At 42.4% G+C, this 16091-nt stretch overlaps 2 protein-coding genes across 3 annotated transcripts in view; one reads left to right on the top strand and one right to left on the bottom strand.

Moving 5' to 3' along the window:
- The window catches only part of ccdc146 (coiled-coil domain containing 146), a 46358-nt gene extending 31063 nt beyond the window's left edge, over positions 1 to 15295 (bottom strand). Inside the window, exons 1-2 of the mRNA XM_035147478.2 lie at positions 15140 to 15295; positions 14196 to 14398 (exon numbers count right to left, since the gene is read on the bottom strand). Coding sequence (XP_035003369.2) covers positions 14196 to 14398; position 15140 — 204 coding nt within the window. The 5' untranslated portion in view covers positions 15141 to 15295. The remainder of the gene's footprint in view (positions 1 to 14195; positions 14399 to 15139) is intronic.
- Positions 2231 to 13897, top strand: fgl2a (fibrinogen-like 2a). 2 transcript variants are annotated; one of them, XM_035147480.2, is made up of 6 exons: positions 2231 to 3116; positions 3931 to 4135; positions 9309 to 9528; positions 11593 to 11763; positions 11850 to 12174; positions 12599 to 13897. In XM_035147480.2, the coding sequence occupies exons 1-5, from the start codon at positions 2520 to 2522 to the stop codon at positions 12163 to 12165; spliced, it is 1509 nt and encodes a 502-aa protein (XP_035003371.2). In that variant the 5' UTR covers positions 2231 to 2519; the 3' UTR covers positions 12166 to 12174; positions 12599 to 13897. The 2 variants fall into 2 exon arrangements, with proteins under 2 accessions (XP_035003371.2, XP_035003370.2); XM_035147479.2 differs by having other exon boundaries at positions 2232 to 3116; positions 11850 to 13897.
- Positions 15296 to 16091: the final 796 nt, after the last annotated feature.

The raw sequence follows: 16091 nt of genomic DNA, 5'->3' as shown, positions 1-16091 counted from the left end.
AAACAACAAGTTTATAACAAGACACCAAGGACGGTGACATCGAGATTGAAAGAGTCAAAGTGTATGGTGTTGCTATAGGTCTGGAAACTATTTATTTTCAGGACATTGCTTTAGCATTTTTATGACAAGTTTCACGAATTTGCAAAGCATAAATACATTTTACGGGAGCGGACAAGTTCAAGTTTGGCAACGTCAATAAAAAAAAACCCACCAAGAGTTACGACATCATTATAATATACAAAAACAAGTGCCTTGTTTTGCTCTTGTTTATTGGAATAAACAAGAATTTATAATTTCAACAATTGCTAAATCTGACAGGTTTAAATGTGACTTTGAATTTCCATGTTTTGTTCATGCTACAGACGAAAAGGCTGAAAGTCTAATCCAAACTTTCTTGACACAACCCAGGCTTTGTGGCTGATACAGGTCTCTCTGTGGGTCCCGCACTAATCGAGTCTTATCTAAATTGGACTAGCTGCATTCATTTTTATGTAGAGTGAGGTGTGCACTCCGCAGGTGTATTAAGTTAGAAAATATAAATCAGATCAGGACAGAGAACAGAGTGTATCTGCAGGCACTTAGTATTCATGGATGTGGATCAGGAAAAACTGATTTATTGTACGTCTCTGATGAAGCTTATGCTTAATTTGCAACATCCTGAGCAAGTCTGGTATAATCCACAGAAGGCTGTTGTTGTGATGGGATCACCCCAGACTGTTCACTGGTCAATATGATGCTTCGACCCATGAGAACTCGGTAGTCATTACTACACTTTAGGCCATTAAGGGAACATTTTCACATCAGTCAATATCAATAATTATTACATTGAGTGTCACATTATTATTTTTTAAGTTTAAAGATAAACTTTTGTAATCTTGCCGTTAATAAAAATGATATTGGTATAATTTGCCCAACCCTACTGTCATGGTTTGGTATTTTCCAGTGTTTAGTTCCCACCTCTTTTTGAAGAAGTGTTTTCAGTTCATTAGTACCTCCTCATGTTTCTTGTACATCCCTGTGTTTATGTTTGTTTATGAGTTGTTTCTGTGTTTCATGTTTTCACACTCTGTGTTCTGTTTCCTGTTTTATTTTGTAGTTTCTGTTCCTAGTGTGTGTTGTTTCTTCACTTCCTGTCTGTGATTGTCTGCACCAGTCCTCATGTGTTCCACCTGTGTCCAATTGCCCCTGCCTACCCTGTGTGTGTATACAAGTCTCTGTGCTCCCCTTTGTCCTTGTCGGATCGTCGTCGTTATGTCCTGTCATGTTTGTCGTGATCCCCTGTGCCTTTTGTATGCCTGAGCTCCCGTCCTCTGCATTTCCTGTGTAAGCCTCCAGCGTTTTCCCCTTTGTGCTTTTAGTTGTTTTTTCAGTTTTGACTTTTGTGTTTGTTGTTCCTGCGTTTGCGGTTATTTTCCTGTTAAGACATTCACCGATTAAAAGGACGCTTTTTGTTAATACTCTGCTTCTGGGTCCAACTGCTTCATAAACCCTGACACCTACAACATTATGACACAAGTATTGGGTAGCCATTACTTCATGTGTACTCCATCATCATCACTAGACTAACGCATGTACTGTCATTACTACACTATTACATACAGTAAGTGCTAAATACTTATGGCTGTTTAACTTTCATGACAGCATCTTACATGGTTGTAACTATCATTGTGACACACACACACACACACACACACACACACACACACACACACACACACACACACACACACACACACACACACACACACACACACACACACACACACACACGCGCGACTGGCTAACTGGATTCCACAGTATTTGTGTCCACCTGACTCTAATTTCGACATGGACTCTTACTGGTGAGGGTGAGTCAAATAGATGTTTTCCACGAGACCTCACGATCGGAAGTTGTGTCAAAACAAAGAATTTAAACTTTTGTGCCCAACTACAAAAAAAACAAACATGATTCAGCTGAATGTGGATGGTTCCTGCGTAATGAGTCATTTCACTGTTCCAGGGAAATGACCTGAATGGAGCGCGAGGCAGGACGGCACCATGCAGCGACTGCAGGCAGAGGACCTGCCTCCCTCTCTCCCCTCATCTCCGTGGTTTTTCCACAATGCTGCTGATATGGTGTTTTGCATTACGCAACAGTGCCGCCCCTCCCATCCCCTCAAAACTCAGCACTCTCTCTCTCTCTCTCCCTCGCTCTCTCTCCCCCTCCCTCCCTCACTCGTCCTGATATTAATGACACAGCTATCTGAGGCAGCAGCAGTTCCCCTGCGCTCTCTCTCCCTCCTGCAGGCTGCGCTTATACACACACACACACACACACACACTCTTAAACCAATAGGATACTGGACACACATTCACATACTCCATACCTACAGATAATCTGCACACACACACACACACACACACATGCAAACACACACTATTTGAGACATACTTGCACTCGCTGGAGTTTATATCAGAGGCAGTTGCAGCCACTTTCACTTTACACTTATTTCTCCTTTACAAATCTCAAGCAGAAAAAAATGAGGACAACTGTGCTTTGCGTTTGTGCCAGTCTCCTGCTCACGGCAACCGTGGTGCCGTGCATCAGCCAGGCAGCGGACCTCCCCGTCAACTCACACCAGAGATGGGACGCGAAAGGACCTTTCACTTTGGGATCTGAATCCGGCACCCCCACCTCCTGCCCCATGAAGCTGAGACCCTCTGGCCAGTGCGGGAGCTCCGGAGCCGGGGCAGAGGAGGGCGAGGACTGCCCATACCAGCTCACCTTGCCCCCTCTCACCATCCAGCTGCCCAAGCAGTTCAGGCTGCTGGAGAAGACAATGAAGGAGCTGCAGAGCTTGAAGGAGGTGGTGAACAAGCTGAGGAGCGGGTGCCAGGAGTGCCGCGGAGCACGGGGCAGCGGGGCGTTTGGACACCAGCAGGCTGACCAAGGAAAGAAGGATGCTGGGGAAGAAGTGAGACTGGACCTGACGGGACAGGAGGTGTTAGGTGTGTCGAGTCAAGAGGAGAGGGGAGATGGGGTGGTGCCTGGAGCTACTGTGGATGGTGCTGGACTGGGACAAGGTTCTCTTTTTGGGAAAATTACACCAAGCCCGAGCACAATGCAGGAGATGCAGGTAAGAGGCAGCTGAGTCTCAGTTTTAAATGAAATAATTCAGGGTTATGAAGCCTGTTCTTGGTTCGGTGCAAAGAGGAAACCAGGTCAATATTCAGAAATATTTTTTTCAAAAACTGTTACATTCTCATTACTTATGTCACTATAAGTTAAGTGGATGCTGTGTCAGCCTGATCCAAGTTATGATACTCTGAAAACTGTCAAACAGTACGAGAAAACCGAATTTGGTGTCGTTTTAACTGTAAAATCCTTCAAAAACCAGCACACATTCTGTGGAACTGTCTGTGCAAAAAGTGCAAAAGTGGTACTGCACCAGTTCCTTTACATTTCTATTTAGAGCAAATTACCCGTAAGCCAGTATCATTGTCATCCTTGTGGAGATTCCAGTGACACTGATCTAATCAAACAGAAAAAAAATGTTCTCACTGTGTACACAAAGTCATCTAAACATGCCCATTCAAATGTAGCCAACTGGAAGGGAAACTGGATCCATGAAGTCCTACCTGGCAACAGTTCACCAGGGAAAATTCCTGGTACTGTAAACAGGGCGGGGGTTCAGCTTTAGACGCCGACCCAATGGCAGTAAATTTTGCTTTGTCTGGTAAGCTTGTTGACTCTCGCAGCCACATTTGGCAGACGGCCAACCATCACGCCGTCGCGGATTCGTTTCTGTTACTGTTCTGAAAATTCAAATTGGCTGCTATGAAACCAATGGGGAGGAGACTGGTGACATCGCTTAATCCACCTGCTTTGTATTCGGTGCACCGAAATAATCCACTACCCCCACTCCCCCCTCCGCTCTGGCCCCTTCCCAGGTGAAGCTGAACAGGATGTCAGCCAGCCTGCGCAACGCCCGGAGCCAGATCTCGACCCTGCAGGGTCGTATGGAGGGAATCAACCTGCTCAACATGGACAACGTGCAGGAGATCGTGGACAGACGGGTGGAGAACATCACTGGGAAGATCAACACGCTCAGCTCCACCTGCACCACCGGGTGTCCTTCGCATAATACCCCTCAGTGTAAGCCTGCTTTTCTTAAAAGATCACTTTCATAGCGTTCTTTTCTAATGTTTACTTTTACTATTCCATCCCACCCTGTCCTTTGAATGTTTCTTCCATCTTCGCAGGTATTTATATATTCTCACTTTCTGAACACCCCCTTTTCTGCGTGTTCTATTGTGTTATTTTCTATTCTGTTCTATCTTTTGCCATTTCAAAGACGCCTCAACGCTCCTCCTCTCACGCATTTTTCTGTAATCTCTCTGAGAACGATCAAGCAACCTGCTTTCTCTCTCTCCTAATCTATTCCCACAAATGCACCACAGATGTTGTTATGGTAATGAAACCCCCGTCACACACCATCCAGCGGTTTGGGTTTCCATGGAGTGTGTACAATCATGCCTAAGGGGACACAGTGACAAACAACCCAACTCTGGGCGGTCACCTTCAACCAACGAGCTCCGTCTTTCTGGGAAATGGAAAAATGAAATCATCCAGGTTGACAATGACCTTCTTAACAACAAACGTGTTGTAACATGCCTTCTCCATTACCGATAACAATAGCATTACATATTTTGCAGAGATTTGTATAACCATGTCAGCACCTTAAAAAAATACTGTAGTGAGAGTGAGGTTTCCCATGTCTGCAACACTACGACAGCAGAGCCTGTCTACTCACTTCAGCCATAGCAAAAAAAATTACAATAACAAAATAGTTTAAGGTTGAGGTCATGCTGGACAAGAGTGAAGCAATATGGGAGCTGGGGTCAAAAAGAGAATTCAAATTACCTCTTATGTAATTGAGTCAAGTGCCTTGACATTCACTTGTCTCCATATGGAGAAACTCAAAGGGAGAAGAGAGAGGGAGACAGAGACTTGGCTCCAGTGGTACAACGTGGGATTTAAAAATTAAACCTTAAAAAAGGGAGTGGAATCTCTCAATGGTGCAAAAACCTCACAGCACAGATCCCAAACTAAGCTTCGCAGACAATCCACTTTACAGTGATGTCAAAGCTTATTTGGATGAGAGCATGGCTGAAATGCAGCAGAAGGCCACTTTTCAGACAGAAACTGAATAATATCCCTATACTGCATGAGTGAATGTCACACCATACTGGGGCTTTTTATGTGGAAACAGATGTGAGCTTATTTCTAAGTAGATTAGCAGGGACAGTGGTGTGAAGGGAATACAAGCTTTTCGGACTTCTGTGTTTTTTTTTCCCCCCCTCCACCAAACTTGCCTCTTTCTCCTTCAGACTCTCCTTCATTTCATGGCACTTTTCCTGCCTTTATCCTAAACTGCATCTCCCCATTTCTGCTTCTTTTCCTGTTACATGCCATTTTTCTTTTTATCTTCTTTTACCATAACTTGCCCCGTCTCCCTCTCTCTGTAATCCCCTTTTCCCGGTACCTTTCGTCTCCCTCTCCCCCACCTCTCTCCCTCTGGAGGTCATGCTCTTGAATGCTCATTCCTGCATAAAACAACTAACTCTCATTATCTCTTGCCAACAACACAAGAAGGCAGGCAGCTTTCCCAACATTAGTCACGGATGGCGCGCAGGGTCAGCGGCACTTGTCTTTGTACATCAATCTGTCATGTTAAGCTCAAGAGCCGGCAAATTCTTTGAACAATTTAGGGAGATCATACCTGATGATGTCTGAAATGATTCCGACAGAAGTCGACAAGAGACAGCTGCTGATACGCTAGGGATAAAACAGAGTCTAATGATACGACCCGTGTAGTTTCACAATACGAGTATAAACAATGCATTTTTACTCAAGTGATTCTTCCTAAATACAAAAACTGATATAAACTGAACTTTTTTGTGAACAAATACTGATTAAGTCCCACTTTAGCACACAAATGTGAATTTGCTCACTTCTTAATCTTGAAAAACTAATACCAGATGCTGAATAAATATACCCCCTCTACGCTATTAATGCCACACTGTGAATGAAACAATGTTGTTTATCGCAAATTTCAAGAGCTTGGTGAAGCAATTCGTGCCTAAATAGTTTCCCTGACTCATCAACAAAACTACCCAGATGCCAAATTGTAGCTGAATAGTTAAGATAATTGTTAAATAGAGATTTGCAAAAGAACAAATTAATGAAATTCTGTTTTTATGATAAGAAAGGCAGGCATGTAACAGATTTAACATTTTTAGATGTCATATGAGACAGATGTGTGTATGTCTAGATGGGAGCTGTGGTGGGATGGATCATTGGCAAGCAAATGTTAGCCAATCACATGCCAGGGGATTTTCGAAAACAGCCACACTGGTACAGCTCATTAAGCTGCGCTAAACTCCAAACATTTACACATAGTGGGTGCAGTAAAAGGCATCCAAGGACACTCCAAAAATTCATTCTTCTAACTTTTTATCCTCTTATCTACACCATTTTATTCCAAGCTAAAAAAAAAAATTACAAAAAGCTGATGAGGAACGTGTAACGTATAAAACACGGGCCGACGTGGGATTGCAATTTCACCATCAAGCAGGACTGATAATACGTTTGTCAAGGAGCTTTTATCTCTCGCAGCTCTCAGTGCTGTGGGCATTCATTTCACCCTCTCTGCTGCAAGTACTAATCTTCACTCTCACTCCCGCAAGACTGCTGGGCCTTGAGGTGAATGGACAGCAATTCGTGTTACTGTCAGCTACATTAACTCAGTTATAAACAATGAGAACACAAGGCTATCGTCAGGAACTGCTCGGCTGCGATGTGTTGACACAACTTCCAGGAGGAAGGGTGTTGTTTTTTGATGAAAGTTTCACTGCATCAAAACTGACAGCAGTATCAGATTTGAAATATGTTTGTGGGGAAAGATTACACTATCACTTACTCACACATTTCCTTCCATCAGAGGTGCTGATCGCACACGAGTGCTGGTTGTCACAAGGCAAACTTCCTTGATAACGCAGTTGTCTTTCTTTGTGTCAATCATTCCTCTGTTCTATCTTCAAGCAAACAGAAAATGTATTTTAATGTAAATGGTGGTGTGTTGAACACTCGATTGTGATACATAAGACTTGTTACTATGGCAGCTGAGAAGGCCATTCTTGGCGTTCTTGTGGAAGAAATCTTAAATACGTGTTTAATACTTAATACGCTTGGAGTTACGGTCTCTGCTTTGACCGTCTGAAAAAGCTGCTACTAACATTTCCGAATGATTCGGACACTTTTTATCACGGCAAGGTTCATATACATGTCTCCGTTGATTCGGCGCAACCTCGGACACACCTACCAAACGAAAGAAAACCCACCTAGTAGCCTGTTGCAAACCATTTTGAGCAAGCAAGTCGTTCAATTCATGGACCAAAGCAAAACATTTAGAAATTGAATGGGTTCCCAGGCTTTGTTAGGGGGCGTGCAAGACTAGCCACTAGGCATGCATTATGCAAATGTGGGGCATCATATTATAAAGAAGCGTTAGTATCGGTCATCTTCTTCTTCCTTGTTCAGCTTATTGGCGGGTGGCAACCAACGTCAAGGTGCATTACCGCCATCTACTGGATCTTCTTCTTACAGAGTCGGTAGAACCAACTCCATTGTCACAATCCAGAAGTGGCTTCTCAGGGTCTGCCTCTTCTTCCTGACTGAAGTAGCAGCCAGATTACAGACAGGGCATTTCAGGGGCAGTGTTTTCTTTAAGGCAGAGGAGCTCACTTTGAGCTTTTTAACTTTGTATAACTTTTACATTAACAGAGTGTTAATGTAAAAGTTAACACTCCTTTGGCGAGAACAGGCCAACACGTATGAAGTTAAGGAAGTGAGAGAGCTAGCAGGCACTTAAAGCAATCAGCTCTCTAATTTGACTCAGCCATCTTAACAGTCGAACAGCCAATCAGCAAACAGTCATTTGGGCATCAGTAAGTGGCTGATATCGGAGTTATTTAGGTCAGGCCCAGTGCCAGAGGGAGGGAGGGAGTGAGTGAGATGGCTCTTGCCTGTCTCAGGACACTGGCAGCCCAGTCCGATAGACATGGAGGAATGAAGTAGAGATACTTCAAGATACTTAAAAGTGAAGGAGACACAGAATATGCAGGTCAATACTTTGACAGTGCAGAAAAAGCTGTTAACGTGACAAGGATATATTTCAAACTCCCAGACTGCTCTGTTTATGGAGTGATTTACCATCTGCAGCCATTTTGCACCTGACGTGTTTTGTGTGATGTGACAGGGAAATACAGGAGACGCTTATAGAATGAAAGCAACCGTGGACTACACACCTTTTTACGTCTAGCCTTGCACTCCACAAGCACTGTTCGGTCTAGACGTCTCCTCCCTACACCTCAGGACACCTGATGCCCTCTGTGTACATGTATGCCTCCTTCCCTTTGCGGTTATAATCAACTAAACCCCTGAACAGATTTAACAGTTTGACAAAACTGTATCAGCAATGGGGGGAGAGTCAAACTCAGGAGGGGTCCACATGCTGCCTGCCCAGTGTCAGGATGATTTAGGCCGCAGGTGCCGAATGTGCAGGGAGGGGGTACGCCTCTCTAATCCAGTTTTACACTTTCCCACGTTTTGACAGGTCTGTTCCTTTCAGTTCCCTAAATGCTAACTGACAGCGGCCTTTGGACCTTGGTTTTGGGTTTGGTCAGTGGCCTGCAGTGCAGCACAGGGGCCCAGGAGCAAGAGGCAGAGGAATAAGTGGGGAAGGTATACAAAGAAATGGAGGGGGTCTCAGAAGGTAGTGGAGCTCTATGAAATGAACCTGTGGTGCTGCACAAGTGAGGTTTGCTGACTTTTATCCTCCGACAGTGCACCTTGCCCTTTCACTTATTTTCTTTCATGTTGGACTCCTCAATATGATTGTTGGCTGAGGGATAGCATGCTGAGAAGCAAAGGAATGGACTGAAATGACTATACTGATAGACAGTATTCAGTGATACAAACGTTTATGCTTCACAACATGCTGAAATTTGGTTTGAATCACACAAGCAATTGTTTTGTTAAGTGAAGGGGAACAGTCTAGGAGTAAAAAAAAAAAGGACATCTCATTCCCTGTTCCTTTTTCAGGCTTTTCTGTGCCTCAGGGGCTGTTTCTATCAAAGTCTCTTCGACGGGCAGAGAAAAATGCCAGAGCAAAGTGAAAACATTATCAAATGTCCTGTGAAAAAAATCCCATTAAATGTACCCTCTCCTCTTCCTCTTTTCTCCTTCTCTCCCTGTCGCCCAGCAGTCATCTTAGCCCCTCGGGACTGTTCAGATTACAACATGCTGGCGACGAGGAAGAACGGCGTGTATCGCGTAACCCCTGATCCCCGCAACGGGACGTTTGACGTGTACTGCGACATGGAGTCCTACGGCGGTGGATGGACTGTGATACAGCAACGGCTCAATGGGTCTGTCAGCTTCAACCAGACCTGGGCCGAGTATAAGAAGGGCTTCGGCAAAATCAGGTATTGGTCTTCATTCATTAGGTTTTGCTGAAATATGTGATAGGTCTTATGTATACATATGGATGGGTGACACAACTCCACTTATGAAATTGATTCGATGATGTTTATTTCAATCTGCACACACTCGTAAGTAGTAGTCCCCTAAATATCCCCTTTCTTCATGAAGATCTATGAATTTTTTTCTGAGAAATCAACAGAATTATGTAGAAAATGCCTTGTCGCATTATTAAAGAGAAAACAAAATGCATTTGTTATTCCTTGGCTCATGCCCCACCCCTCCACAAAATTTCATGGAAATCCGTTAAGTAGCTTTTGCATAATCTTGCAGACTAAAACAAACACAGATGAAAACACAAGCTCCTTGGCGGAGGTAACGACAGAAACCATGTTTGAGAAAAATGTATTTGATGCGTACTAATATGGAGAAGCCAGAGTTTATGACCTACACTGCAGCCAGGAGACGCTTAGGCTTCTCTTTGGGAAGCCACCATGTTGTCCATTATTTTACGGTCTTAAGTCATGTTTAGCATGATGGGAAAGATACATTTTATTTGTTGAGCCCAAAACAAGAACTGCTTAAACCCCTTGATTCAGACTAGAGGATAGAATAAGATGACAATTCTGTAAACTCTGATAAAGAGCTTTAAAGACAGACAAGTTGCCCCACAGCACATTGTCAAATACCTTCCAACTGCAAGTGACTGGTCTTATAGCTTCTCCTGGCTAGAAGCTACCATGTCCTCAGGCAGTCATAGGGGCCGTGCTGGGCCGATACAAACCTTTCAGAGAATCCAAATGAACAAACAAACCATTAATGTCAGATTCCGCTGCAACAGCTCACTATTCTAACATATATATGACAACCACGTGCACCTATGAGTGCACCAACTTTAACCGAAACACAGTTCATACAGAACAGTTCTCCCCTTCCTTCCAAAACTTGAGTGCCCAGTCTCACAGCCCAATGATGCACGCCTGTTTTCACTATCACTGACTGCTCTCCACCTGTTTTCACCATCACTGATTGATTCTCACCAGTAAAACAAACGCACATCACGACCATTTCACATATCAATAAACCTGTGCACCACATTAAGTTATTTAACGGGTTAAAAGATTGTGTTAAATCACTCAAATTAAAACTTTACATTTGGACATATTTCCCAGTCTTTTCACTCTGTATTTTGTTTGTATCCAGTACTTCCACTATAACTTAGCTTATTTTCTCTCTTTTACTGTAGTATTGAGTTTTGTATGGGAGATAAACATGGTTACCTCATCTATAGATGTAGTTATGCTTCCCACTAAAAGAATAACATCTCCTCACAGCCTTCATTTACTGTCACACTACTTCCCTTTGCATCGCTTCCTTTCCTCTCCATTAAGGTCCAATTCAGTTTGAGTTAGGGCTGCATGATTCTGGCAAATATGAGAGTCATGATTCTCCCATTATCAGCTGGGTTGTCTTCTGGATTCATTTGATTGTATCTTAGACAAACCACTTTTCTCTCTCACTCACTTTATTCCACTGCTGGTTTTCTGCTACTCAGCATTATGCAGAGGTAATGTCACATTGTCATTGGTTGAGGGAGAAACCAAAGGTAATGTAGCATTAGGCACAGTCACACCGCATGCACCAGTGGCCTACCTTCACCTTCTGTTCACTTCCAATTAGTGAAAACTGGGAGGCGAAAAAACATTTGCTTGCAGTGGCAAACCAAATCCGCAGCGTGGCTTCGTATGGAGTTCAACTTTGGTGAACTTTGACCCACGATATTCGCTTTGCATGTGTGGCCGCGCCCTCATAGGTGCATTTGTTCTTTGAGCAAAGGTAACAGTTGTTTTAATGCAGCTGATGTCCCAAACTAAAATGCAGCAGAATTGATGTCAGTTAGAAATTAGATTGCATATAGGTGTGAATCGAGATGACGATTTAATTATGATTAATAGTGCAGCCCCAGTTTGAGTGACTCTACTGAGCTTTTAATCAATTGTATACACATTATAACCTATCCTCTATTTTGTTTCCCTTCCTTCCTTCCTCTACCTTCTTCTCTCCTGCAGAGGCGAGTTCTGGTTGGGCAATGACTTCATGCACTTGCTGACTAAAGCCAAAGATATGATTTTGCGTATCGAGCTGGAAGACTTTGAGGGAGTGCGGGAATACGCAAAGTTCGACCAGTTCTACGTGGCCAATGAGTTCCTTCGCTACCGGCTGTCCATCAGTGGATACAGGTATAATATTAGATTTTGTGCCAATTATATGTGCGATTTAATATTTAGAGGATGACAACATCTGATAAATCAACATGTCGTTTCAGTGGGACTGCTGGAAACGCCATCAGCTTAAACAAGCACTTCAACCACGACCAGAAGTTCTTCTCCACGCCCGACCGTGACAACGACATGTACCCCTCCGGGAACTGCGGCGCCTACTACAGCTCTGGCTGGTGGTTCGATGCCTGCATGTCCGCCAACCTCAACGGGAAGTACTACCACAAGCGCTACAAAGGGGTGAGGAACGGGATCTTCTGGGGGACGTGGCACAACATGTCGACGGAGTACTACCCCACCAACTACAGGCAGGCCTTCAAAACCGTCAAGATGATGATACGGCCAAAGAACTACACTCCTTAAGAGGACCAGGTAACGAGTGAATTCCTGCAGACGGATAGACGGACAGACACAAAGAAAATGGATTACCAAGTAGACTCATACACATGCGCATAGTCCTGCATTGGCACACATTTACACATGCATACTTGTACACTGAAAAAAAAGGACTATAAGCGCTTTAACCCTATAGAAGTTTGAATGCAGTTATAAGAAAAATAATTGTGAAAGAAATGTTTAATGTGCCATTACTTATTTTCTACTGGAGTGTGTGTGTGTGGCCTTGAACCAAAGGCTGGATTAAAATCATAATCATAAAAGGACAATGGACTATTAACGATAATGGAATAATAAAAAAAACCACACAGTGTAAAGGGCAGCCTCCTACAGGGGCTGTGATATTACACGGAGGGTTACCGTGAGAGATTTTTCACCTTTTTTTCTCTGACATTTCCAGGTTATGTTGTGCCGCCTCCCCCAGCTATAAAAACCCCGGCCCGGACACAGCGCAGCACACAGTCATAGTAAAAACTAATGAGCTATCATTTTTTCTCCACTCCAAATGGTTTCATAATTAACAGCAGCCACTCGAGTGAGGTATACGAGAGCTGATGATACAGTTTTGAGTGGCTCCAAAATTATTCATGCTGGGGTCAGAGTCAAACTGTTAAAGATAAAAAAAACACCAGCAGTGAAGAAGTTAATAGCTTCTGTGCCGTTTATTTAATTACACTGGGACACTTCTCTAATGTATCACCATTCAATTCAATATAAAGCATCCCAGTATAAAAATGTAGCCTGAGATAAATTTCTATTGGGTCATTCCCAAGTTCGTTCTGCATGATGGATGTTTAAGTAAATTGTGCTCGACAACAGCCACGGAGCAGGACACTGCTGCAAGAGGGGGAAAAAATGTAATTGTTTTTCCACCCATTGCTCTGGGTGCATTGAACTACTGCACATCTCTTGATGCCATTCACCAGTTTTCATGTATTAAAAAAAGAAAAGCCAAAAAAAAAAAAATCCTCCCTGAATCACCACTTGTACAATACTGCTGCCTAGTGTTAGAAAAGTGTAAAGCATCATTTAATCAATTTTATACACACTGTGAATGGGAGAAAGGATGGGGGAGAAGAGATGTTTAAGGATGTGTACAGTATTTATTTTATTTTGTGAGGTTATGATAGCTTTTATAATATAGGTCATAAAGTCTAATGAATGTTGACATTGGAGCAGTGTTGAAGACTGTGCATTGTTGTGACCATTCATCATCGTAAATAACGTGTGTATTTGGAGCTTTGTTTTTGTACAATATTGATCTTTTCTATCATTCATATTCAACCGTCATGCCAAAAAAAAAATGCACTTTTTATATCCAAAAAATGAATAAAGTCACACCTACAAGGTTGTGTACATTTGCAGTTTTAAATAACAATGACGCCTATTGCCTACTTTCAAAGCATCTCCTGTATTGAAATCACCTTTCAATAAACGTATACAAACATGTATACAAGTTTAGCATGAGGAGAAACTCTGGAGTGTCTGGCTTCTTGTATCCAGGACGAATAAAGGCTGCCTGTGACTATGGGGGGGACGAGGTGCCGCATGCACTTCACAAATGGGTCAATGAGGGCAAAAGAACGAGTTCATGCTAACTTCACATAAGATACAAATGTGGGCTGGTTCAGTTAATGTCTGTACACTGTATGCGATGATCAATTTAATAAAAGCGCTCAACTCCCGCAATCACATCAAATTCTAAGTATTCTCTTTTGTTTAAACATTACAAAAAACAGTTTGTTTTAAGGTGAACATTGTAAATCCACGTACAGTAGTTTTCTTTTGTCAAAATTGTGAATTACATTAGCATGGGTCGTTTGTAAAAAGATGCATTAGATCTCCAACAGACTTTATAATCTTTTGAAAGCATTTATAATATTTTCTTATCTGATTTAAGTAATTAGATTAAATGCCATCGCTGCAGTCATCTAATCCGATGCCTGTGTTCCATTTAAAACCTCCATAATCATTTTAACAACATTCAGGAGTCTTACCTCATCCAGGAAATGGAAGGCAGGACTATCAGGAACATCAGTACTGACAGAGGGCTGCTCCTCTGGGAGCGAAGCATCAGGTGCAAGGGCCAATAGAGGGATGTCCTCCTCCATTCTCTTCTCTTCCTCCTCCTCCTCCTCCTCCTCCTCCTCTTCTTTCACCTCCACTTCCCCTCTACTGCCCTGCTGCTCAGATAGACTCACTAGACCCACCAATTTATGCACAGATTGGGATCTGATTAGAGAGAAAGAGCAGAGAGAGCAATTCAGTTCCGAAACAGGAGGAAGCAATATGCAATATTCATTTTCAGTTTTTCATTGACAAACACAGAGAACAGGCAGAATTAGATTGTACAACACTTCCACTATAAGCTGGGAAATGACAGTAATGCTAATGAGCTTTTAAAATGCTTTGTTACTAGAATCTAAAGAGGATCCAAACCAGTATGAGGATGATTCATGTTAGTTTAACAGTGTTGTAGTTAGTTTTGAATGACAAAAAAGAACAAACTAAAATGGGACTCCTATTATTATGGTACTTATAGTTTGAAGGAGTAGAGAAGGAACTCAATCAGGGTAAATCCTAACTGACTTTGGGGGCATATTAATCATAAATAATTCAGCATTTTTTAAATGAAAGCTCTTGCAACTGTCTGTCATATTCGCAGTAGCTAAAATTGGTTTATAATTTTTAATAACTTCACATGCAAATGACTGATGGAGCCCTTGTTGGACGTTTTCCTGCCACAAAAACACTATTTTCCCATTAAAAGTTCCGCACGTGCATGAAACATGAGCTCAAACAGCTCAAACATTAGCCTATGCGAAATAAACACTTACACAAAATCACACAAGCTAGCCATAACGCTAGCTAGCTTAAAGTGCTGCATGATATGTTTGCTACATAAACAAACACGTTTCTAAAATAAAAATAAAAGTCTTACTTCTTTTCAGTCCGTGCCCGTCTTCCACACTCCGTGTCTTCGTCTGGTGAACCTACAGCTCCCACACACTTAGAATACTTCAACTAAACTAAACCTAAAGTCTGTGATTCCAGCTGAAGTCTGTGTTAAAGCTAAAGTTAGCAACGCACTGATTCCTCTGCGGCTGGGTGAAGGGAGTGTTGTGGTTACCATAGCAACGACGCAACAGGGCCTCCCCTAGAAACTTCAAGTGAAATCTTGCACAATAAAACAGTGTAGTTATAGATTAGATCAAGTTTTTCCTTCTTAAAGTTTGAAGAAACAAAAAATAACAGTGATTGATTGATTGATTTTTATTTATGGATTAGCATAGACAAAAAAATCCATAGGATAACATGTCAAAGTAAAAATGGTCCTAAGATGTCAAGACAAAAATAAAAATACATAACTAAATCTAAAAACTTAAAATCCTTATAGGTGCCATTAAATCAGGAAGAATCAAATAAATCCACATCAACAAGGAAAAGCTCCTCTTAGATTTAAGAGCTACCAGGAGGAGAAGGAACCACTGTAATCTGAAAGCACAAGGATTTAGGAACAGAACCATTAATAATACTGAACATATGATTCAGATCTGTACTTGTAGCTGTCCTACATACGAGGGGATGTATTTAACAAATTAACAATAACAAAAGAATAAAATAATGATATATTGTATAAGTTGTTTTTAAGTGCACTTATTTAATCAAAATCCCTTCTACGCTTGCAGTGATGGGCCAGAAGATGGCGCTAAATTGTAAATGACTGTTGACTTCCATTGGCCACGCAGAGCAGCGTCACGGTCCATCTGGCTGAACACACTGAGAATGAATGTGGATTCAAACTGACCTGAATCCAAGGTGAAACTGACGGTGGTGATGCAACGCTGCTGTTCTCCCGTCAGCTTCTTTCCCACAGTGCACTCTGGGAGCCG

This window comes from Hippoglossus stenolepis, chromosome 22 (assembly GCF_022539355.2).
Source record: "Hippoglossus stenolepis isolate QCI-W04-F060 chromosome 22, HSTE1.2, whole genome shotgun sequence".
In the NCBI taxonomy this organism is placed as follows: domain Eukaryota; kingdom Metazoa; phylum Chordata; class Actinopteri; order Pleuronectiformes; family Pleuronectidae; genus Hippoglossus; species Hippoglossus stenolepis.
This window is presented reverse-complemented; position numbering and strand designations above follow the sequence as displayed.

Coding starts and splice junctions, on each gene's coding strand:
- fgl2a (XM_035147480.2), top strand. CDS start 2,520: ATGAGGACAACTGTGCTTTGCGTTTGTGCCAGTCTCCTGCTCACGGCA. Junction 3,117..3,930: donor GCACAATGCAGGAGATGCAG/GTAAGAGGCAGC, acceptor GCCCCTTCCCAG/GTGAAGCTGAACAGGATGTC. Junction 9,529..11,592: donor AAGGGCTTCGGCAAAATCAG/GTATTGGTCTTC, acceptor TCTCTCCTGCAG/AGGCGAGTTCTGGTTGGGCA.